Here is a 24,742-nt window from a genome sequence, read left to right on the forward strand (position 1 = left end):
AGGGCTTCCCTGGTGGATCAGACGGTAAAGAATCTGCCCACAGACCAGGGTTCAATCCCTGGTCAGAGAGATCGCCTGGAGAAGGGAATGGCTACCCATTCCAGAGTTCTGACAAAATATGGTCCACAGGAGAAGGGAATGGCAAACGACTTCAGTATTCTTGCCTTGAGAACCCCAGGAACAGTATGAAAAGGCAAAAAGATATGACACTGAAAGATGAACTCCCCAGGTCGGTAAGTGCCCAATATGCTACTGGAGAAGAGTGGAGAAATAACTCCAGAAAGAATGAAGAGACAGAGCCAAAGCAAAAACAATGCCCAGTTGTGGATGTGACTGGTGATGGAAGTAAGGTCCGATGCTATAAAGAACAATGTTGCATAGGAACCTGGAATGTTAGGTCCATGAATCAAGGTCAGTTGGAAGTGGTCAAACAGGAGATGGCAAGAGTGAACATCCACATTTTAGGATCAGGCTCCTCTGTCCATGGGATTTCCAGACAAGAATACTGGAGTGGGTTGCCATTTCCTCCTCCAAGGGATATTCTTGACCCAGGGATCGAATCTGCATCTCTCACGCCTTATGCATTGATTGGCAGGCAGGTTCTTTACCACTAGTGCCATCCATGAAATTAGCCATAATAGATTAGTGGTTGCCCCAAGAGAGGGGAGGGGAAAATGGGGAGTGACTATTAACAAGCATAGGGTTTCTTTCTGGGGTGATGAAATGTTCTGGAATTAGTGATGATGGTTGAATAACTGTAAATTTTCTAAGACCATTGTATACTTTAAATGGGTGAATTATATGGAATACAAATTATATTGCAATGACTATGTTAAATGTACTAAAATACCAATGTCGCCAGGAATCTAACTTCTGACTTACACAGAATTCCTCTCTTGGAGAGCAGATAATATGCAAAGACATGCGGTCTAATTTTACTTACAAATTCCTTACATACCTAGCTGTCAGGTTACTATTTTAAGTAAGGAGCAGAAAAAAAATTGTGACTCTTTTAATTCTGGAATGCAATTTTAAAAATTATGGTGAAGTAAACCACTCCAAACAGTATATTCTTCATACAAGGCAAAATCTGTAATTTCATGATACTGCTAAATGTTGACCGCTGTTTAGATTTGCATATTATAAAATATTTGCATTCTTCAGAGACCAGATTGATGGTCGCCAGAGGCGGACAGTGCGTGGGCAAAATGGAGGTCAAAGGGTACAAACTCAGTAATAATAGTCCCTCGGGATGTAATGTACAGCATGGAGACTATAATTAGCAATACTGTAGCATACATTTGAAAGTTGCTAAGAGAATAATTCTTTAAAGTGCTCATTCCAAGGGAAAAAACCCCACGAAACTATGTGTGGTTCCCAATATATACATATGTCAAATTATTGTTGTACACCTAAAACTAGTATGTTGCTATGTCAATTACATTTATTTCAATTAAAATTTTTTGCATTCTTGTTCAGGTAAGGACGATGGTTTCTTTTTCTTAGCTCCACAAGTCTGCCTTGTATATGCACTTCATAATTTTCTTGGTCTCAAACCGATTTATACTTTCAAATTTGCCATCAGTTTGTTGTTGTTTTTTTGCCATCACTTTGGAACACACTTTTTTCTTTTAAAAAATCTGAAACTCTCTAAATGGACAAAGTAAAATGAAGTTCTATTTGTGTTAAAGTTTTCTTCTAAATGGGCTTTCTCTGGGGAGGTGGAAGAGTCTACGTTGAAGTTTTTCAAAATGTGAGCTGTTAGGGTGGTAGTGAACGCTCGCCCCAGAAAGCAGACATTTTTCGTTTTCTTTTATTTCGTTTGGGCAGCATCGTGGCTAGTCCAGGCGTTTGTGAGACGCTAAAGGGAAGAACCTGGCAGCTAAGGAGCCGCTGCGGGCCGGGGTCGCGGCCAGGCGTCCCCTTCTGGCCAATCTTCCCGTTGTGGGTGCAGCCACCCAGCCCCGCGGCCTCCGCCATCGCCCGCCCGCGTGGCGGTCCCGGGAATCTACCTGGGCCAGGCCTGCCGCGCCCCCGCCCGCGCCGTCGCCATGGCACCGCGCCGCCCCGCCCCCTCGGCGCTCCGCCGGCCCGCCCGCGGGCCCCCTCGCCCCTCCCTCTGTCCCGCGCTGCTGCGGGGGAGAGGGTGGGGCGGAGGCGGGAGGAGACGCAGGCGAGAGGATATAGGCGGCGCGACGCCCGCGGCCCATTGGCTGCCTCTTGCTAGGGCCAGAAGCCCCGCCTCTCTGGAGGGGTCACGTGATCCCTTTCAAAGATGGCCGCCCTGTTGTTTTGATGAATAATACTTGGTGGGGCGAGGGGTAAGAGTAGGGGTGGAGGGGTAGGCGGATTTACTCTACCAGCGAAAGCAACGAGAGTCCGGTCCTCCCCCTCCCCCCTGCCCAAGCTCCGCCGTGGAGGAGGGGCGTGGCCGGCCTGCTTTGGGAGGGGAGGAGCTTCCCTCCTCAGTGCTGGGCTCTGCCTGGGCGGCTGTGGGGTCGCCTTACCTCGGGGCACCCACTCTGCAGTTGAACACTTCCCGCCAGGGTCAAAGGGTAGGAAGGAGAGCAGGATCTGCTGAGGAAGCACAGCTGCCGCGCCACCACCACGAAGACCCAGCAGGCTCCGGACACGAGGCGAGCTGGAGACCGAGCTCCTTAGTCTGGGTAACCTGGGAAGCAGAGGGTAAATAAGTGGCGCCTTAAGATAAACCCTGTAGCAGCAGCAGTGGCGGTCAAAGGAGGCTGCTGGAAGCGGCAGCAGCTGTAGGAGTCTCGGGCGATTGGAGTGACCGACCCCAAGGCATTTCAGTGCCTCTCGTGTTCTTATTTTTTAACCTCTGACTATGCAATTCTGAAACCTCCCCCATTCGGGGGACCAGACAGCCCGATAGACACCTACCACTCTCCTCCCACCCTGGTCGCAAAGAACGGAAGATCTCTCCCTAACGCCTTTCACCATTAAGAGGAAAGCGATGGAGGAGCTGAGCGCTGATGAGGTGAGGAGGTTGGGGGACACCTTGGGAGATTAGTTGGCAACTCTTTGGCGCTTTAGGTAGGCATGATACTGCGCCAGTGGTGCCTGGCCTTTGGGCAGCAATGGAAATGACATCTAAGAATAAAACGAGTCCCTGAGAGGGGCTCTGATTGTATTCTTTTATATTCCTTTGCCTTCTTTTTACATCCTGAACGCCATTTGCCTCTTTCGAGTTTTCTTTTAGAGTCTAGAGAAGAGGAGAACATATTGAGGTTTTCATTCTTTTTTTTCAGGGTATTTAAGCTAGAAGGGCTGGATTTACATCAAGTGTGTGTGTGTGTGTGTGTGTGTGTGTGTGTACGCGCCCGCGCGCTCATGTACGTGTGTGCGCGCGCGCCTTACTGCAGAGATTGAAAGAATAATTTTGGGTGGAATCAGAATGTATGGGTGTATGTTTTTAAATGGATTTGAAATCCCGAGTATGTGTGGACACTTCATTGTATAAGTTGATTAAACATTACGTGTATGGGGATGGCCTACAAGCAGATTCTTTGATATTTAACAAAATGTGTATCTTCTCAATAGCTTAGTGAATTACAGTTAAAATTTAGCAGTTTAACAGATCAGTAATGGCTTCTGGCGTACTTCTCTTGCAGCGTGATTTTTTCTAGTTTTTGTCCCTTTCAAACTAGTGTTTTGCTGTAGCAGACGCTGAACAGGAAGCAAATGGAAGCAAATAACTTTGAAAATTCCCCCTATTATCATTTCTGAAAGGATTCTTACAGATCCCTTTCTAGATGTTTTCTAGATTATTTAATAATAATCTTAAAAACTGGCATTTAAGGTACAGGGAATTTCCTGTGATTCTGTTGACTGCCCCCCTCCCTTCTTTTTTTTTTTTTCCCCCTCCCTTCTTAAAAAAACCAACAAATTGAGTTTCTCTTTCAGGACCCCTCCTGGCCTCACTGTCTTCCACCTACCATTCTTCCACCGGTTCTTGTAAAATTTCTGTCCCTACAGTATTAGAAAAGTAGATGTCAGTCAGGCTGGTTGTACTGTAAAACTTCCATGCTTCAGTTTTTGCTACATAGTCGTCAATATGTTTACATAGGGACTAAAATTCTCCAGAGTGAGGCAGGGGAGTGGTGGGCTAAGGGTCAGGTAGGAAAGGAAGCAAATAATTTTGTTGCTGTTTAGAAAGTCAGGATTACCCATTCTGTGTTACTGACTTTGTTTTCTAAATGCATCAGTAATGTAATCTTAAATTAGAAAAATACTGAACAGCTTCTTTCAGGTAGGAACTATCAAGAGATCCTCTTAGAGGCACTCCATTTTGTGTAGTTTTTTTAAAAAAGTGAAACCCCCCCTTAAAAAAAAATTAATCCTCATGGATCATTTCTCTTAAGGCCATGAGTTTTTTAAGTAGTAGAAATTACATTTTTCTTGACATTCTCTAAATAGTTCCTGGTTTAGAAGTTTTTACATTCTTGAGTTTTCACCAAGAAATTGTTTTCAAACCATTAAAGCATACAGACAAGTTAAAGAGCTGTATAATCTGAACTGCAGCTCTTTACTTTACCCAGTCCTTGAGGGAAGGTATTAACTTTTTTGACCATATAAGGAACAAATGTAATCATTGTGGAGGAGATAGACATTTTTCAAGGTCAACAGGATATTAAATATGAAAAATTTAATTCACTAATACAAGACCAATATAAAATTATGTTCAACAAATTAGTTGGCCTGACCACAAAGGGCCAGTTCAGTAATTTTACTCCCAACAGAATCTAGAACAAATCTTTTTTGGGAAAAAAAGTTAAAAAAAATTTTTTAACCCATTTCCTTTAATTCTGGGATTAGGTAAACAGTTCTTATCAGAGACATTTCTGAAGCTTTTGCCTTATTGTTACTCTGTTGGTGGAAACTTGTGTCATAGGTGTGGTAGGCGACATTCATTTGGTTAGATAATATATTTATGTTGTTGAAAATTCAAACATGCATCTCAGGGTGTAAAACAGTCAACACAGTGACCTTTCGATCTAAATTAGGGAATCAGGTAAGACAGGATTTTATATTTTAGCAAAATGGAAATAGATGAGAATGTAATCCATCAAAAATAGAGGCTGCTATAACCAGGCTAGGGCCTCCCTCGTAGCTCAGTCGGTAAAGAATCTGCCTGCAGTGCAGGAGACCTAGGTTTGATTCCTGGGTCGGGAAGATCCCCTGGAGAAGGAAATGGCAACCCACTCCAGTATTCTTGCCTGGAGAATTCCTTTGACAGAGGAGCCTGGCAGGCTACAGTCCATGGAGTCGCAAGAGTCAAACACGACTTAGCTACTAAATCACCATCATCATCATAACCAGGCTAGTAGCTTTAGAAGATTGTACATTATGGGTACTTTTTGGTCCCTCTCATTGATCACCTTGAATTCTTGTACTTTTCCTTTCTTGTGCTTTCTAAGTAGAGTATTTCTTTAACTTCATTGCTGTTTCTATAGCACATTACAATGAGTCCTTTGCTGTATAGAGCAGATCCATGACTAAGTTTATTCTCTTCAGGAACCTCATTTCAAGGCATCATTATTTACATTGCATTCATTCTGTACCCTGCTCATGTTTGTTTGTTTGTTTTAATACCAAAATAATGCTGTGATTAGAGCAGGTATTTTAAACTATTTTCAACTGTGGCAATGTTGTGTTTTCATGGAAATGATGTGCTTTGCTTTATTTTTTTTTTGGGGGGGGGCAAAAATCTTTATGACCTAGTTCATCTTCAAGAGGGCTGGCTGGGATTCAGGGTGTGGTAAAGGTTTTAGAAGTTGTCTTCCTTCCCAAATGCAGAATGTGTGACCTTGGATATTTTAGCAGTTTTTTTGGTGGAAGGGGACTGATGTTTATTAACAGTCTTAGAAGCCTGCTCTATTTCAGTCACTTTACAACCATTGTTTCATTTGATAAAACAGAGCAATTCAGCAGGTCCTTCAAATTTCCTTGTTTTATAGGTGAAGCAACCGAGATTTAGGTTAAGTTCATAGTGCTCTGGCTTAGAAGTGGCAGAACTGGAGTTCATACCCAGGGTTCCTGATCTAAAAGCTCTTTTTACTATATTTTACTGCCTAACAACTGGCAATAAATTCACCACAGCTTCTCCATAAATATGCTTGATCTGCATAACTCTTCTGTAAAAGTGTTGTTCTTCATGAACTCATTCATGATGTGGTCAAGTTTATAGTCTTTTTGGTGCTGACTCTCATCACTCTCCTCCAATAATCATTCACTCAACAACTGTTTTTTAAAAAGATGTTGTGTGCATCCCCAGCAATGTATTAGGTAGGTTAAGAGAAATGTCTTTTTCTTAAAGAAATTATTATGGGATTGGGGAATGGGTAGGGCTAGCTAGGAGTCCAGCAATTACGATACAGGGTGCTAAGAGCTATTTTGGACATGTGCACAGTAAGACTCGTAAGAAAATCAAGGAGGGAACCCTGGTAGGGTAGCATCTTAGTGAAGACTTTCCAGAAAAAGTGATGCTTGGGGACTTCCCTGGTGTTCCAGTGGTTAAGACTCTGCCCTCCCACTGCAGAGGGCACAGATTTGATCCCTGGTTTGGGAACTAGGAACCTGGATGCCTCATGAGTGCCCCCTGCCCCCTCCGCAAAAAAAAAAAAAAAAAAGGAAAACTGGTCTTTATACCAAGCAGTAGTTGTCAGGCAGAGGGCTCTTGGAATGGACTGTGAAACTGGGGAGCTCAGGAAACTGCAAGTAGTGGGCCTGGAGATAGGATTTGTGGGGGAGTGGCTACAGGCAGACAGGCACCAGATCTCAGACAGTATTAGAAATGCTCAGGTGTTTGAACTTTCTCAGTAAGACTGTATGAAGCCTTTGAAGGGTTTTAAGGGATTAGATGACTGGCAAGGTGTCGAAGGTAGGTGGGAAGAAGGTGGCTGCAGGCTGGGAGATGCATTCAGAGATTGCTGTTGCTATTGAGGGGCCAAGCAATGGAGTCCAAAGGCCTTGGCAGTGGGAATGAAGGAGAGCACACAGGAGAAATATTGAGGATCTAAGTTAGCCCACTTCTGATGCTCAGATTGATGTGAAGGAGGTGGAGGCAGGGGAGGAAAGAAAAAGATAACTCCTTGATTTCTAGTTTGAGAGAAGGATGGGTTGGAGGAGAGAGAAGAAATTCCAGACAAGGAGCAGATTGTGGAGAAAGAAGATACTTGTTTGGGTTACTGAAAGATGACCCAACATAGAGGCCCTTACCCCTGGCCTTTCTACTCTAGCATCTCCATGTCTGACCATTTCTTTGTTTGTAACAGGCCTCATGACCTAAGCTCACTTTTTCCCCAGTAGATAATTGCTGCCCCTCACTTTATAACCAGGATTCTCCTGAAGCCTGCTAGGAGGGTGGAATGTTACCTCCCCAGACCCTTTCGCCACTCTTTTTGGTTCATTTTAGCTAAGAGACAGAGAATGGTAATGATGTTAGCTGATATTTATGAATTCTTAATATGTGCTAAGCACTTAACTTGTTCAGTAAAGTTGGTATTCTTATCCCCTTTTTACAGATAAGAAAATTGAGGCTGATAGCAATTAAGCAGTTTGCCAAAAAGTGCACAACCAGGAAGTGGTAGAACCTGGATTCTAATCCAGAGTCAGATTCCAGAGTTCTTAATCCCGTTACTAAACTTCAAAAGAATCATCTGAGCAAGTTGTAATGGTTACGGCATTTTTATTTTCCTTTTGAGATGGGAACTAGAAGCAGTAACCCGTTGTTACTGTTAAGAGTGGAGCTCATCAAGTAGCCTTCTACTCTTTTAGGGGGGAAAGATGGCAAGATTTCTGATGAGGGGTCCTTGGATCTTCAGGCTTTTGCTTGGCACACAGAGCATTTTCTGAGACGGTATTTGGGGTGTGTCTAGGTGGAGACGGCTTCTTGTAGCAGCTCCTTCAATGATATTTGCTGTTTATTTGCACGTGTCAGGCACCACGTGAGACTTGCTGGTGTGGGACTCCTTTCTGGTGGGAGGGGACGTGATAAACTCCTGTATAAGGTGTCATTTGGTGGGCTTCCCTGCTGGTCCCGTGGCAAGAATCCTTGCTGTGCAAGGGACACCAGCTCGTTCCTTGGTCCAGCCAGATCCCACATGCCACGGAGCAGCTGAGCCTGTGAGCCTCAGCTGTTGACGCCTGTACACCCTACAGCCTGTGCTCTACAACAAGAGAAGCCCTCACATTGCAACTAGAGAAAAGCCCACTTGCATCAGCGAAGACCCAGTGCAGCCAAAAATAAATAAATATTTTTGAAAGATGTCATATGATGATGGTACCATGGAGAAAGATAAAATAGGCTATAAAGGGATGGACAGCAGTAAGGATAAGAGAAGTGTGTGCAATTTTGGGAGGTGACTTCTGGAAAAAAATTTAAAGGATGATGGCACCATCTGGGGGGAAGAGTGTTCGCAAGAACAAGGGACAGCAGAAGCCAGGGGCATGTCCCCGATGTGCTTCAGGAACACCATGGGGGTCAAGTATGGTTGGAACCTGCTGAGCAAGGACGCAGTGGCAGGAGGTGAAGTTATTCATTTACTCAACAAACATTTACCGAGTTCTAACTGGGTTTCACTCAGTTCTAAGACGCTCTCCGTGCCGTGCTACTGTGCTAAGTCGCTTCAGTTGTGTCCGACTCTTTGCGACCCTATGGACTGTAGCCCACCAGGCTCCTCGGTCCATGGGATTCTCCAGGCAAAAATACTGAAGCGGGTTGCGATTTCCCTCTCCAGGGGATCTTCCTGCCCCAGGGATTGAACTCACATCTCTTAAGTCTTCTGCATTGACAGGAGGGTCCTTCACCACTAGCGCCACCAGTTTTAGTCAGTTCTGAGATGCTCCCCACCCTCTTTTTTTCTTTCACCTTTTCGAATCTTTGAACTTGGGATGCTTCTTGGTGTAATCGCAGCTGACCAGGTGGCAGTCGTGACACAGTTGTCATTTCCTGTTTATGTGCAAACCTGGTTATACCTGTTCATGTTGTTGGCCTTCAGTTGAGCACTGTGTGTGATCAATGTAGTTGCCGTGTTAAATGAGTGCATGCTCAGTCACTCAGTTGTGTCTGATTCTATTGTGATCTCATGGACTGTAACCCGTCTGGTTCCTCTGTCCCTGGGATTTCCCAGGCAAGAATACTGGAGTGAGTTGCCATTTCCTCCTCCAAGGGATCTTCCTGACCCAGGGATCAAACCCGGGTGTCCTGCATTGCTGGTGGATTCTTTACCACTACTCCACCTGGGAAGCCCGCCATGTTAAATGCCTTCCCCCAAATTATACTTTGATCAGCAGTGGAAGCAAATGTTACTTTGTATGAAAAAGAGAAAGGAAAATGGTACTGGGAAGGATGATCTCGATATTAGTAAAGAAAATGGTTGAAAGAATGACCATGATTTCATATTTTGTTTTTAATTTTGGCTTCTGTGGGTTCTTTATTGGGGCCCTGGGGCTTCTCTAGTTGTGATACGCGGGTTCTAGAGCTTGAGGGCTCAGTAGCCATGCACGTGCAGTCTTAATTCCTCCATGGCATATGGGATCTTAGTTCCTTGACCAGGGATCAAACCTGAGGTCCCTGTGTTGGGAGGCAGATTCTTAACCACTGGACCACCAGGGAAATGGCAATTTCATGTTTTATTGCAAAGCAACAACCAAGTGCATTAGGGAGCCATAGAAACACAGAAATCCACAAGTCTCTGAAGCTGTGTCACATTTTGAAATTGAACATACAGGTAGAGGGCTTCCCCAGTGGCTCAGTGGTAAAGAATCCACCTGCAGTGCAGAAGCTGTGGGAGACGTGGGTTTGATCCTTGCGTTGGGAAGATCCCCTGAAAGAGGAAATGGCAACCCACTCCAGTATTCTTGCCTGGAGAATCCCACAGACAGAGGACCCTGGCAGGTCACAGTCCATAGTGTCGCAAAGAGTCGGATATGACTGAAGTGACTTAGCACACAGCACATACAGTTAGCAGGATTGCCTTTCACACCCAAGCAATGCATTCGAAGGTCAGAGACACATCACCTTTTCGGAAATTTCAAAGCAGTGAAAGGCTGATACAACTGATTACTACTCTGGTCTGGTCTGTTAAGGCATTTTGTTGTGATTTAATAGGTAGTGGGGTTTTTTTAACCTCCTGTGTAATGCAAAAAATAATGTTGCAGTTTACAGTCAGTGACATTTTGTATGTGATGATACATCATATATGCCTAGCTTTGTTCTAGATCATGAGGCTATAGGAGTGAACAATATAATCAGAAATCCCTGCCCTCCTGGGGCTTACATTTTGATTTCTGTTTTAAGAGAATCATTTTAGAGGCTGATGTGAGGAGAAAAGATGAAGGGGGAAAGAGTGAAAGTGGAGAAGAAAGGTCAGGAGGCCAGCACAGGAGTCCCAGGACCAGGGTCAGTGGTGGAGAAGGTGAGAAAAGGTCAGACCAAGAATGGTCAGATATTTTGTGGGTAGAGCCAGTAGGATTGGGTAATGGGATGGATGTGAGGTGTGAAAGAGTGGAGTCAAGCATGGCCGTTTGAGTTGAGATGTCATCAAGTGCATTAATACAACAGAGTGACATGAAATAGCAGCTGCTTACACCAGCTAGATGTTTATTTCTCTCTAAATGGAAGTCTGGGTAGGAGACTGGGACCACTGTGGTAGGCGCCTTCTGTCCAGTTGTTCCAAGTCTCCTCACATATGGCTTCCATCTTTGGTCCACGTCTGTCTGCACTGTAGCCAGAGGGAAGAGAGGAGAAGGGAAGGAGAAGTCATGCTCCTCTTTTTTTTTTTTTTCTTTTTCTTGACTGTACAGCATGTGGGATCTTAGTTCCCCAACCAGGGATTGAGCGTTAGGAGCAGCGTGCAGTCTTAGCCCCTGGACCACCAGGGGAGTCCCATCATGCTCCTCTTTAATGGCACAGCTTGGAAGTTGCACCAGTCACTTCTGCTCACTTCCCGTTGGCCAGAACCTAAGTCACATGGCCACAGCTCCTAACTGGGAGGCTGAGAACTGCAGTTCTTGCTGGGTTAGCCATGTGCTCATCTAGAAGTTCTGTCATGTGGGAAAGGGTACTGTCAAGGCATTACTGTTTAAACCCTTCTTCCGAGATCTAAAACATACTACGTGCCTTCCCTCTATCAGCCTTCAGAATCTCCAGGTGTTACACAGTCCAAGAACTTTTAGATTAAAATGCAAGTTATCAGCTGCTCTCCGTTCTCTGCTCCCCACCCCTATGTGCTGTGGTGGAGTTGGATAGAAGTATGGAAATAAGTCCCCTTTGGAAAAGGGAAGAACTGGGAGTACACATCCCTGACTGGTCCACAGCTATCGTCAGCTCCTGCCAGGCCGTGGTGTGGAGGCTCCCTTCCTTGGCAGTTGTGGGTGTTCCTGTTGCAGTCCACTTAGCAGCCCTGGCCACCGTCCACAGGGTCGCAGAGAGAGCTGAAGCACTGTGCTTTCTTGGAGGAACTCCCCTGTCCCAGCCCTCTGTGGTAGCTTTTCGGTGTGTGTGTTCCTCTGGGGCCAGGTCATGGAGGATATCCCCTTCCTGGGGCTGAATAGTGTCTCCAGGTTGTCTCCTTCAGAGAGAGAAGACTGAAGGAGTTGACTTCTTCAATCCTACTTGGTCTCCAAATTACCATACTGAGCTAACTTAGACTAGACTGTGGCTGTGACTTAGGCAGACCTGTCTTCCCTTTTATCTCTGTGTGCAAATCGGCAAGCTCCAGCTTGAGTATGTCTTGTTCTTGCGGGATGTCTTGCTTAAATTGGCAAGAGGCCAATAGGCCAATAGGTTGAATTGTTCAACCAGTTCCCCTAGAATTACAGTCCAGGTAGACATGCAGGTTATTATCTGAGCTGTCACAGGTTTTACCAAACATTGTGTCCTAACAAGGGTTACAAACCTTCCATTCTGCAATATCTGTGCCCATGTTGAGCCCTAAGCCATTGCCACATATTTATATTCTATGTAGGTTGATTACTTCCAGGTTCCAAATTCTGTGCGTTACTTAGGATACTGGTTTGGCTGCTGCAGCAGAGAGATCCAAAATAATAATGGTGTAAATACGATAGAAGCTTATTTTTTTTTTCTAAGTACAAATCTGGGTAGGTGGTTGAGAACTGGTTTAGTAATTCATTAATTTCTAGGGAGCCAGACACATTCTGTTTAGTGCTGTCATCCTCTGTAAGAGGCATCTAGTTTTTAATCCAAGATGGTTGCTCCAGCACCTGCATGCATATCTGCATTCCAGTCTTCAGGAAGGAACTAAAGAGGAGGGCATGTTTTTGTCCATCAAGGGCATGATTAGAGGTGTCACCTGTCATTGCTTACATCTTCTTGGTCAGAACTTAGTCACTTGGCCACAGCCAGATACAAAGGTGGCCGAATGTATAGGAGGAGGTAGCTAGCTGTCTCTATCACAGTCATACCAAGAGTTACAGTCTCTGGAGCTTGAAAGAAGGAATTGTCTTCTACTGAGGTGGGAAACATTGAAATAGATTAGGGACTTCCCTGGCAGTCCAGCGGTTAAGACTGTGAACTTTCACTGTAGGGGGCACTGGTTTGATCCCTGGTTGGGGACCTAAGATCCCACATGCTACTCGATGCCAAAAATTAAAAAGAAAGAGGAGATTACAGGGAGAAATTAAGCTATCCATTTTAATCGTATTCTGGTTATATTGCTTATTATTGATCCATCTGGAGATGTTAAGTTGGATATATGTTGGGCTTGCAATTTAGGAAGAAGGTTGGGGTTGGGGACTCCAATCAGGAAGCTGTCAGTGTATTTTAAATTGCAAGAATGTAAAGATGACCTAGGGAGTGAGCACAGAGAGAGAGAAGAGGTCAGAGGATTGAACCTTGAGCCATTCCAGCATTTAAGAACTGACAGGGGACAGCCACTGAGGTAGAAGGCAAGACAAGAGAGCCTAGAGTTCTGGCATCCAGGAGAAGAAAGTGTTTCAGGGGAGGGTTCTACTCTGTCAAATGGCAGTAAAGTAAATGAAAGGAAGACCAAACCTGAGGATGGGATTTGGCAACATGGAGGCCGTTAGTGACCTTGGCTAGACCCATTTCATTGCCGAGTAGGTTCAAGACACAATAAGATAGAATGAGAGCAGAGTGTACATTGTTCAGGAGTGAGGCATCAGCTCCAGGGATACACTGTGGAGCCATCCATAGACTGTGGAAGCTGTGGGTTCCACAGTCTATGGATGGCCAAAAGTGGGAAGAAGATATTTAGGGAATGTGTCCTTTTAAATTTTGTCTTTTACCTCTCCCTGATAACAGACTTCCCAGGTGGCTCAGTGGTAAAGAAGCTGCCTGCCAATACAGGTGATGCAGGAAAGGTGGGTTCAATCCCTAAGTCAGGAAGATCCCCTTGAGCAGGAAATGGCAACCCACTCCAGTATTCTTGCCTGGACAGTTCCATGGACAGAGTAGCCTGGTGGGCTACAGTCCATGGGGTCACAAAGAGTCAGACATGACAGTGACTCAACAACAACAACTCCCTACTATGATCCTGATTCCTTTGTTTGTTCAGTAAATATTTTTCATTCTTTACTCTGTTCCTTTCTTTCCCCTAGGTAGGAAGTCAAGGTGTAGAGGTAGATTTATTTGTGTATTTTTTCCTAGCTAGGTGTTCAGGACCTGAAGAGTTTCCCAGTGTAAATTTTAAACCATAGTTTGGGAACACTGAATCATATTACACCTCATTTTTAAAAAATGACTTTATTTTAGTTTTGGTTGTGCTGTTGTGATGCATAGGCTTCTGTTGTTGTGGAGCTCAGGCTTTCTCTAAGGCCTTCGGGGCTCAATAGTTGTGACTCCCAGCCTCTAGAGTACAGTCTCAGTAGTTGTGGTATATAGCCTTAGTTCCTCTGTGGCATGTGGGATCTTCCTGGATCAGGGGTTGGACCCGCATCTCCTACATTGGCAGGCAGATTCTTTACCATTGAGCCACCAGGGAAGCCCTAGCCCTAATTATTCTTGTTCTCTGGGGGGTCGGGTTCTTTTTTTTTCCTGCCTTATTGTAGGTGCGATCTTAGTTCCCCCACCAGGGATGGAACCCGCTTCCTCTGCAGTGGAATCATGGAGTCTTAACCCCTGGACCACTTGTTCACTGTTTTTTATCCATCTCTTGTCACGAGGCTTGGCACAGGGTGCTCCAAAATAAATATTTGCTGAGTCCGTGAATTGACTACAAGATGTCTTTCCTTAAATCCCAGTTCTTGTATTGCAATAATTTTTTGTTTTGTTTTTGCCATATTAGTTAGGTTAAGATATGTACTGGAAAGCAACCTTATTGTTAGAGTTGTAGTTCAGAGTCACCTGCATCTAGGTTGTAGGTGGACCAGCCAATTGGATGACCCAGGGCGAGGTACTTTCAGTCTTAGTTTCCTCACTTGTAAAGTGGTGGTCTGTGTCCCTGTCCATGGTGTTCTTCCTTTTAATTTCAGGGATACATAAAGTGCTTTGTGCAGTACCCTGGCAGGGTATGTAGGTTCCTGAAACATATTATCTCTCTTTTCCAGAGTAAGACTGAGTTGTACATGATTAGAATTTCAGTTGGTGCTCCTATGACACCTAACAAGACCTTTGCCTGTAATGATGCCAGAAGCATGGAAGGAGGTCTGTTATTGGTTAAGGCAAGAGGCTGAGGTTTGTTTGAAAGGTTGGGTTGCAGTCCTCTCCCCCAACCCCTTAAAATTCTCTTCTCACTCAGGCACCATTTTTTATGTGAAGTCACACTGTTACTTGTCTCGCCACCTCCTCCTTTTTCTTAAAATCTGGAGTGATCCGGTGGCCTGCATGTACGAGGTGAGTGAAGGAGGATCGAGGAAGTTTGAAACGATGGGAACTGCAGACAGGAGACCTGAGAGGAGTCCCAGGAGAAACACGCTGCATATGGGACCCAAAAACCCAAATGTGAGCTGACTGAGTCTGCTCGAATCAGATGACTCATTTTACCTTCTGAAGGGACTGTTCCCTTCTGCAGGGCTGGGGAAGGGGAATCTCTGAATGAGATGCCACTGTGTGATCTGCTTACCACCTGCCATATCTTCAGCATTATTTGAAAAGTATAGTCAAGCTGGGCAAAGAGGTATCTTCTGGGTTTCAGTATTGAGAATATCTGGCCTTGACTTAATTAGCTTTCTAGTTAACATTGTGAAATACATTCAGTTCACATTGTTTCTCTGTTCCCCGTCAGGGTTTGGTATAGGTTCTAGATGTGTAATAATGTCATGATAATTGTGGGTAGCCATTCCCTTCTCCAGGAGATCTTCCCGACTCAGGGATGGAACCCAGGTCTCCTGCATTGCAGGCAGATTCTTTACCATCTGAGCTACCGGGAATCCCAATTTAATTAGTTAAATTTTCTGCCTAGATGAAGTGGCCCTTTGCTTTTATGGGTTTTTTATTTTTGGAAGCTGAACTAGGATTTCCAAACAAATCATTGTGCACACCTGTCATCTACCAGGTTCTCTTCTAGGATCATATCAGGCTGGATCTTTGGTCAGACCTCTGTCTATACTTGTCGCCAGCACTGGCTTCCTGGGAATGTGATCTGCAGACAGAAGTGCCCCACTAGTGGTTGAATGCTCTGCTGTTGTTGTCTTGAAATTCTTAATACTTTTGAGCAGGAGGCCCTGCATTTTCTTTAGGTACCAGACCCCACAAATTCTGCAGCTGGTCCTGCTTTGTCACCAGCTTTCTCTGTACAGGTGGATATGTATCTGGGGAGAGTTTGGTTAGGTTCCACAGTTATAGAAAACCACAGGAAGCTCATCAAAGAGATGTTCAGGTTTTAATGGGAAAAGTTTTGGTATATGTTAATAAGCTTCTACTTAGAGTAGAAACTTGTAGTAGAAAGTTAAATTTCTACAGTGTTGAATTGAATACAGTATTGAATCTTTAGATAACTCATTTAACTTCATCAAATAGCTTTTTTTTAATCAAGATTTTTATATAGAGGCATTTACTTCCATATTTTTCATGTATATCTTATTTCTCCAATCTTAATGAAGCCTCTCTTGTATTTTGTCAAAAACATTGATCATATTTTTATAGTATAAGCACTTGCTTTTGTGAATTATGACTTGGATGTAAAACTATAGCTCATGTTTTAAAATTAAAATTTTTTTAATTGAAAAATGTTATCCGACAGCTAGTTTTCTCTAGTGTGAGTATTTTTTCTGTAAATAGTTATTTGTGCTAATATACAGACTTCTCATTTTTAAAAATAATGAAGTACATTTAATCTTAGAGGTGGAAAAATTCTGTGTATATGAAAATCCTTGTGGGAAAAACATTTCTGAGAAGGAAATGAAAATTGGTGGAAAATGAAAAGCTATGTAGCAATGTTTACAATCAGTAGAACTTTTTATGTGTGATTTGATTTATTCATAAAATTGTCATGTCTAGGGTATTGAGGAATATGAACATTTAGAAAAAAGCAGGCAATAAATTGTTGTTGTTGTTGTTGTTTTCTGACTGTTCCTCATGTAAGGAGGATCTTAGTTCCCCAACTAGGGATGAACATGTGTCTCTTACAGAGGACGCTGAGTTTTAACCACTGAATCAGCAGGAAAGTCCCCATTTTTAAAAATAATAATAATTTTAAATTTTTTGAGGAAAGATGAAGGAAAAATTTTAAATATTGAAAAACAAAACCAAAATCCTTTTTCTTTGCTGTATATAGACCTGCTAGAGGAATTTACACTTTGATTTCAGCAGTAAATACTTTGTGGGCCAGTTAAAAAATATTAACATACACAGAGAAAAAGATGTATAGCCCATGGGTGGAGGAGTGTGGCGGGCTACAGTCCACAGGGTTGCAAAAAGTTGGACACGACTAAGTGACTTCACTTCTGAGCTTTGAACATTAGTTATATAGAGTAGATGTTTAGAGTGTCGTTTATGACATTTTTTATCTTAGGATGCTGCCATATGACAGCATATATACACTTGTGTTTGGTGAATGCTAGTTAATTAGCTTTCTGCTTTTATGTTAACCTTTTAGTTATGATAAATATAGACCAGGCATCATTTCTGTGGAGTTTCATGTAAGTAGTGCCTAGTTTTTTTGTTTTCCTTCAAGACCAGCTTGGGGTAGATGGGTTGGTCATCTCCTGGGGCTTTTGTTTGTTCTTTTTTGCTTTGAATAAATGTCCTCATACTCAAATAGTTTGGTGATTTCTGGTCTAGGGAAATAAGGCTAAAGCAGTCTTTTGCCTCGAGATGTTATGATTAGAATGGCTTGTGATTGGGAGAATTTTAGTGAAGGCCAAGTAGAAACTATGCTTGTGAAAGTATCCCGTTGGACACCCCTTCATCTTTTTTGATGTTCATGTGGACAGGTAACAAAGCACATTCACCCACACTGATTACGTGAAATTGTCACTATTTCTGGTTTTAAAAGGGACTGATGGCATTTGAGATGACGCTTAACCTGTAGGAGGAACTTAAATATGAAAGATTCATGTTAGGAAGGGAACTTTTATTCATACCAAGAATAAGATGCGTGTGACATGAAGTGGCCCGAAGTCAGTATTTTCTCGCTCTACAAGAGCCCACTTTCTCTAACCCTGTTGTATAGATCTGCTAGAATATGGGCTTTGGAGTGTTCAGAGTTGGTGTGAGTGTACAATTTAGAGATTAGAGAAAATGAGCTAACCCTGTTCTGAAAAAATTTACAGTTTTGTTTCAGCAATAATTATTTCAAAAGTCAGTTTAAAAAACTCTTTCCACATGGCTGGGCTGCATAAAATTCTTTAAAATGTTTAATATTGCCAGTTTCACTTGGCCTTTTTTCAGTGACTAGAAGCCATTCTGTGGAAGGGCGTCAGGAGTAGCTGCAATTTGGTTGCCAGGTTCTTCTATTTAACCAAGTGGGATTAAAGATGAGAGTGGGGAGCATAGCATCTCTATTATTTGGGGTGTTTTTGGAACCATTTTATGAAGACATAAAATTGCAGCTATAGGAATCATTTAAAAAAAATTAGATCCAGGACTTCCATGGTGGTCCAGTGGTTAAGAATCTGCCTGCCAGTGCAGAGGACACGAGTTCAATACCTGGTTGGGGAAGATCCCACATCCCTCGGTGCAACAAAGCCCATGCTCCTCACCTACTAAAGCACATGTACCTCAAGCCTGTGCTCCACAAGAGAAGCCGTGCGCTGGGATGAAGAGTAGCCCCCGCTCATGGCAACTAGAGAAAGCCCGAGTGTAGCAACGAAGACCCAGTGCAGCAAAATAAATAAATAAAAATTCAAAAATAAATATAAAGGCAGTACAGAAATACAATTAACAAAAGTCAGATCCAATGAAAACAGTCTCACTCTCAGGAAGTTTCTCTACTACGTAATGTTAGGTTCTTGTTTCTAGTGGTGTCTCCTAATTTCATAATCAGTTAACAGACCTGGTGCTTTTCACAGATCTGATGTAGCTATGATATTTATTCATACTGTTTGGATGAAACAGCCCTATGCCAAAGGAAACGTGTTTGAGCCTAAAAAGAAGATGGACAGAGCAAAAGGATGGCAAAAACTTGGAGACTGATGTTAGGAAAAAAAAAAATAACGACTGTTGACTGTGTGTCAGGGGGCACTTCATTTGTTCAACAAGTATTTGCTGAGTGCTCTCTGCTGTAAGCCTTGTTATAGTTGCTGGGGCAGTGGCAGTGAGTACAACAGACCAAATCCCCATTCTCTTTGTATTGTGCTTGGGGGAGATAGACCATACCCCAATAGACAGAGACCAATTCAGGTAATACGTTTCATTGCCTTTATCTCTGATGACTGTCCTGCAAGATAAGTGATGTTTGTTTATTTTTTTTAAAAGATTTTTTTTTTTAAATGTAGACTATTTTTAAAGTCATTATTGAATTTGTTACAATATTGCTTGTTGTTATGTTTTGGTTTTTTTGGCCATAAGCCATGTGGGATCTTCGCTTCCTGACCAGGGATCTAACCTGCACCCCCTGCCTTGGCAGGCAAAGTCCCAACCACTGGACCATGAGGGTAGTCCTAGATATGTGATGTTTATATCATCACCTCCTTCTGAATGGGGAGACCAAGACCCAGAGAGGTAATACAGCTAGAGATGGGTACAGCTGGGATTTTGACTTGGAGTTGGTCCCGTAAGAGCGCCCGTAGATGACCGTGAAGACAGGGCCTGGAGCAGGAATCACTCATATGGCACTCAGTCCCTTGTTTCACTTTCAAGAGGAATGCTTTTTTTTTAATCGTCTAATATCAGATGTTTGTTTTAATACTTATTTATTTGGTTGCACTGGGTCTTTAGTTGTGGCATGTGGGATCTAGTTCCCTGACCAGGGATTGAATCTGGGTCCCCTGCATTGGGAACAGGGTTAGCCAGTGGACCACCAGGCAAGCCCCTCTAATATCAAATGTTGATGAAGAGTCTAGAGTAAGTCTTTATGATTATAAGCTAATTATTATTTTAATTTGAAGTAATAATACTAATGTTTTCAGTGTTACAAGGTGACTCAAGAAAGTACCTTTGATAGTTAAGCAGGTTATGAGTTTGATTCTGAGCCTTGGCCAGCTGGTGGAATGTACTTAGGCATTCCCAGTGTTTTCTGTACTATTGATCAGATGCAGGAAGTACTGACGTCAGTAATTTTTGTTGTGCTTTGTAAAACTCCCTGTAATGAAAAACCACGTAATCACTGCCTGGCATTGGAGAATTATTAAGGGTCAGATCTTTTTTTCTCCCTAAGACAGAACAGTTTACAGTCTTGTTTCTAATGACGGTAAAACCATTGCCTTGTCATGAGCCAGACTGTAGGGTTGGTGTTGAGGCTAGTTACGTAGGTGTGAGTGTCCTGTGGTAAAGCAGCCAAGGTAGTAGAGTTCAAAAGACAGTTAGTTTGAAAATTATGTATTTTGCCAGTAATTGCTAAAACTTGGCCTCCAGATAAGAATTTTGTGCTTTATTTTTGAGAGATTTACGAGGGAATTATTGGAGAAATATTCATGGAGGAAGTCAGGTAACTCACCTTGTCTGCATTCCTTTCTCAAGTAAGGGAAGGGGAACCTGGTGGGCACCTGAGGGAATGTAGGTAAAGAGAGGTGTTGGGGTAGGGGGGCCCCGGCCTGGGGCTTAATGCAGGGCGGTCAGGTAGATAGCAGGTGACCATGAAATGGTTGTGTCCAAACCAGAACTCTTGCTTCCAAGGGGGCTTTGGCTGCTACTGTGCAGTGCACTCCAGTGCGTGTGTGAGTGCGAAGTTGCTTCAGTTGTGTCCCAACCCTTTTCGACTCTATGGACCTTAGCCCACCAGGCTCCTCTGTCCATGGGATTCTCCAGGCAAGAATACTGGAGTGGGTTGCCATGCCCTCCTCCACTATCGTGGCTGCTTTCCCACAGGACACACCTAGGTAACTAGCCTCACCACCAACTCTACTGTCTGGCTCATGACAAAGCGATGATTTTACTATCATTAGAAACGAGACTGTCAACTGTTATTATGTCTTAGGGAGAAAAAAAGATTTGACCCTGAGGAAAATTAGATGGGAGTACCTGGAATGTGAGCTTCCCAGGGGGCGCTGTGGTGAAGAACCCGCCTGCTGATGCAGGGGATGTCAGAGATGTGGGTTTGATCCCTGTTGGGAAGATCCCCTGGAGGAGGGCATGGCAGCCCACGCCAGTATTCTTGCCTGGAGAATCCCATGGACAGAGGAGCTCAGTGGGCTTTGGTTCATAGGGTCGCAAAGGGTTGGGACACAACTGAAGCAACTTTGCACTCACACATGCACCTGAAGTGCACTGCTAGGAGCTGAAACAGATGTGCTCCTTGCTGCGAAAGTCGCTCAGTTGTGTCCAACTCTTTGTGACCCCTCGGACTATACAGTCCATGGAATTCTCTAGGCCAGAATTCTGGAGTGGGTAGCTTCCCTTCTCCAGGGGAGCTTCCCGGCCCAGGGATCGAACCCAGGTCTCCCACATTGCAGGTGGGTTCTTTACCATCTGAGCCACAAGGGAAGCCCCTTGTGTAGCATGTTTGGGCTGGGGAGGTGCATTTGGGTAAAAGCACTGATGCTTTTAAGTTTTTGATTTGGGTATCAGTCCTGAACATGGTCCAGAAGTTGGTGAAGGACAGGGAAGCCTGGTGTGCTGCAGTCCATGGGTCACAAAGAGTCAGACACACTTAGCGACTGAACAACAACCCCCTGAACGTGGTCATCATGCCCTTTGGAGCAGAAATGCAGTAGAGAAAGCAGGCTTTCTTGTAACTTTGAGTAAACATGTTTTAAGTTGAGTGGGTAATCTGGAAATGAAGGAGACGGGTTTGGAAAACAGCTTGTAGTGGTGACTGCTGGTCTGCTGCTGTCTCTCTGTGCTGTGTCTTGTGTGTCCTGTGGCACTACTCAGCTGATGGGAGGCTCGGTTCTGTGTTTGGAGTCTGGGGGTCTGGGCTCTTGAGCTGTTAAATTCACGTGTTAAAACTTACAGTGCACATCCCAGGAATGCGGCCAGCTGTCTGTTCCTTTCTTCTGCTAACTTCCCTTTATATCTTGCTACTAAAGCAAGGGTGAGTGAAAGTCACTCGGTCGTGTCCGACTCTTTGTGACCCCATGGGACTGTACAGTCCATAGAATTCTCTAGATGGGAATACTGGAGTGGGTAGCCTTTCCCTTCTCCAAAAGGAAGGATAGAGTACTCCCAAATTCTACAATTAAATGTACTTTTGGTTCATTATATTATGAGGCAAAAATAAAAATAGGAAACAGAAGGTAGAAACAAAATCTCTCTTCAGAATCTCACCATCCGAGGATACCTGTAGTTCACATTTTGGTGTACATTCTGTTTTCCACTGTTTTTTTCTAGGTTAGGTGTCCTGCCCCCAACTAAATCTTCTAACATGCCTTTTGTTTTTGGTCTCCCTAGATCATAGATTTGGGGGAACTTGAAAGGATTTTAGAAGTTTTTCTAACTTAGCCTCTTCAGGTAAAATTCTTTTTCCTGATTATAAATTCAGTAGTATAGATTCACTGAATTCTGCATGATTCATTGTCAAAGATATCCAAAATCAAGAATAAAGGAAAAAGCAAGAATTATATGTAATCCTATTATCCAGAGATAACCATTTTTTAAAAAGTAAATATTTGTGTTTTTGGTTGCATCAGGTCTTAGTTGTAGCCTGTAGGCTTCTCTAGTCACACAGGTGGACTCTAGAGCACAACCTCAGTAGTGTTGGCACACGGGCTTAGTTGGCCCCATGGCATGTGGAGTCTTCCTGACCAGGGATTTAATCTGTGTCCCATGCACTGGAAAGTGGATTGTTAACCACTGGACCACCAGGGAAGTCCCATCATAGTTAATTTGGGGGTGGGGGAGGGATTGCCTTCCCTGGGTATTCTGTGTGTAAATGTACTTGACATGTTCTGCTGTCTCTTCACCTTTTTTGTTTGTTTCTTACCTCTGTGCCTCTGCTTTCTCTGGAGCCTTCCCTCCTGCTCCTGTGGTCTGTGATTCTGCAGTCCTCAGACGGTGGCTGTGAAGTAGACAGGAAAGTTCTGCTCTTGGTACCTAGAGTTCTCTGTCCTGTAAACACTGGTACCGATGACTCACAAGTGCGTATCTCCTGCCTGCAATCTAGACCCAGATCTCTAGCTGCCCACCCTGGGGGACAGTGAGGGCATGGACCCTCTCAGCTTGCTGCACTTCTCCACACAAAGCCCTGCTTCGGGGAGTCGCTGGAAGGCTGCTGAAACTTGCTGCAGCTCAGCGCTTATCAGGAGTTCTGTTGAGAGCACAGCACATTCTTGTGGGTAGTCAAGAGAAGGGTATGCAGCACAGTCATCCCCTGAGTGATTCTGTATCTTTTTTGAGTCAGGGCCCTCTTTACAAATCTTATGAAAATCAGAGGTCCTCATGACTCAGGTTTTGAATCCTTGCCCTCAGGACTCTTAAAATCTATCCTGAAGCCAACCCACACCACAGAAGTGAGGCAAGGCTCTCCTTCCTCACTTGGGCCACTCTAAAATTGCTTTCTCTGAATCATATTTTTGCATTAGCATCTGCCGATACTAAATATGTGATCCGTGTTGTCAGTCACATACTTTGTTGATAAAACTACATGTGTAATGTGTGCAGATCTCCCTTCTGGCTTTATTTTATTTTTTCTATCATCTTATTTCTATCCTAGTATCCTTATCTGTTTGATTCTAACTTAATTTAGTTAGGTTGATGTATTTTATGTGTTATTTTCTTATTCACTTTCAGTCCTGGATAGAACAAGGAAATGAAAACCATAAATAGAACAAATGTCCACTGCCTACAGGGCAGTTCTGTTTGGGTATTCTTACAGGCCGCTCATAACCAGTGTGTGTGTGTGAAAGTCACTCAGTTGTGTCCAGCACTTTGCAACCCCAAGGACTATACAGTCCGTGGAATTCTCCAGGCCAGAACACTGGAGTGGGTAGCCTTTCTCTTCTCCAGGGGATCTTCCCAACCCAGGTATCGAACCCAGGTCTCCCGAGTTGCAGGCGGATTCTTCACCAGCTGAGCCACAAGGGAAGCTCAGTAGTTAGTTTATAACTCCTCTCTCCTTCTTGAAAACTCTTTGCTCTGTATTCTCAGTTTATGAATTTACCATCCACTTAAGTATCCTGGCCTGAAATCTAGACTCTCCACCCTTCCTCACCCCTCATTTCCCAAATAATGACCCAGTTCTGTCGATTGTACACATTAAATGTCCCTGTAACTGTCCCTGCCCATGTCCCCCTTGCCTGCAATTGCTTTGTCCCACCTCAGTCCATTCTTCACATGGTAGCTAGAGTGATGTGTTTAATTTTATTATTTACTTATTTGACTGCACATGGTCTTAGTTGCTGCACATGGGATTTTTAGTTGCAACATGTAGGGTCTAGTTCCCCAACCAGGGATTGAACCCCGGGCCCCTTCATTGGGCGCATGGAGTCTTAGCCACTGGACCATCAGGGAAGTTCCCTGCAGTGATGTGTTTTAAAAGATCAATCTGACCCAGTCACCCGGTCAAAATGTCTTTTTTGCCTTCATGAAAAAGTTCAGTCTTAGGATGGAATTTGGAGCTTGCCATGTGCTTGCCCCAGCCTGTCCTTCCTGCCTCATATCTTGCTGTGGCCATGCACACTCATGCTTATCAGACATCTCAGAATTCCCCTAAGCACCTGGTGTTCTTACAAAACCTCCCCCCCTTTGGTGATGCTGCTCTGTCCCTTTGCCTGCTGAGTCCTTCCTGTCCTGAGGAAAAAACTCTCATCAGGTCATTTGCACAGCATGTTTGTAGGTTTTAGAATTTGTATGTTGCCTTATTTTCTTTCTTTTTTAAAAAAAATTGTTTATTTATTATTTTCAGTTGCACTGGGTCTTGGTTGCTGTCCGTGGGCTTTCACTAGTTGCTGTGAGCAGGGGCTACTCTCTAGTTGCGGTGTATGGGCTTCTCAGGGTGGTGGCTTTGCGGAGCAGGGCTCTGGACACTCATGGGCTCAGAAGTTGTGGCTCATGGGCTTAGTTGCTCCGTGCCATGTTGGATCTTCCCAGACCAGGGACTGAGCACCTGTCCCCTGCATTAGCAGGTGGATTCTTAGTAAATGCACCACCAGGGAAGTGTGCTTGATTTTCAGTTACTCTTTTGGGCTGATTCAGAAATAACATTACTGTGGTTGGTCAAAGTGATTTTGAATTCTGAAAACCTAATGATGAAAAAAGCCAGAT

At 43.9% G+C, this 24,742-nt stretch overlaps 1 protein-coding gene across 2 annotated transcripts in view; it reads left to right on the forward strand.

Annotated features, from left to right (window-relative positions):
- The first annotated feature begins 2,267 nt into the window (after positions 1 to 2,267).
- Positions 2,268 to 24,742, forward strand: part of UBE4B (ubiquitination factor E4B) — a 123,528-nt gene continuing 101,053 nt past the window's right edge. Inside the window, exon 1 of one of the 2 annotated variants that reach the window (XM_020889043.2) lies at positions 2,268 to 2,998. In XM_020889043.2, the coding sequence (XP_020744702.2) occupies positions 2,975 to 2,998 (24 nt within the window). In that variant the 5' untranslated portion in view covers positions 2,268 to 2,974. The remainder of the gene's footprint in view (positions 2,999 to 24,742) is intronic. The other variant, XM_020889185.2, reaches the window with a different exon arrangement.

The sequence above is a fragment of the Odocoileus virginianus genome, chromosome 11 (genome assembly GCF_023699985.2).
Source record: "Odocoileus virginianus isolate 20LAN1187 ecotype Illinois chromosome 11, Ovbor_1.2, whole genome shotgun sequence".
In the NCBI taxonomy this organism is placed as follows: Eukaryota; Metazoa; Chordata; class Mammalia; order Artiodactyla; family Cervidae; genus Odocoileus; species Odocoileus virginianus.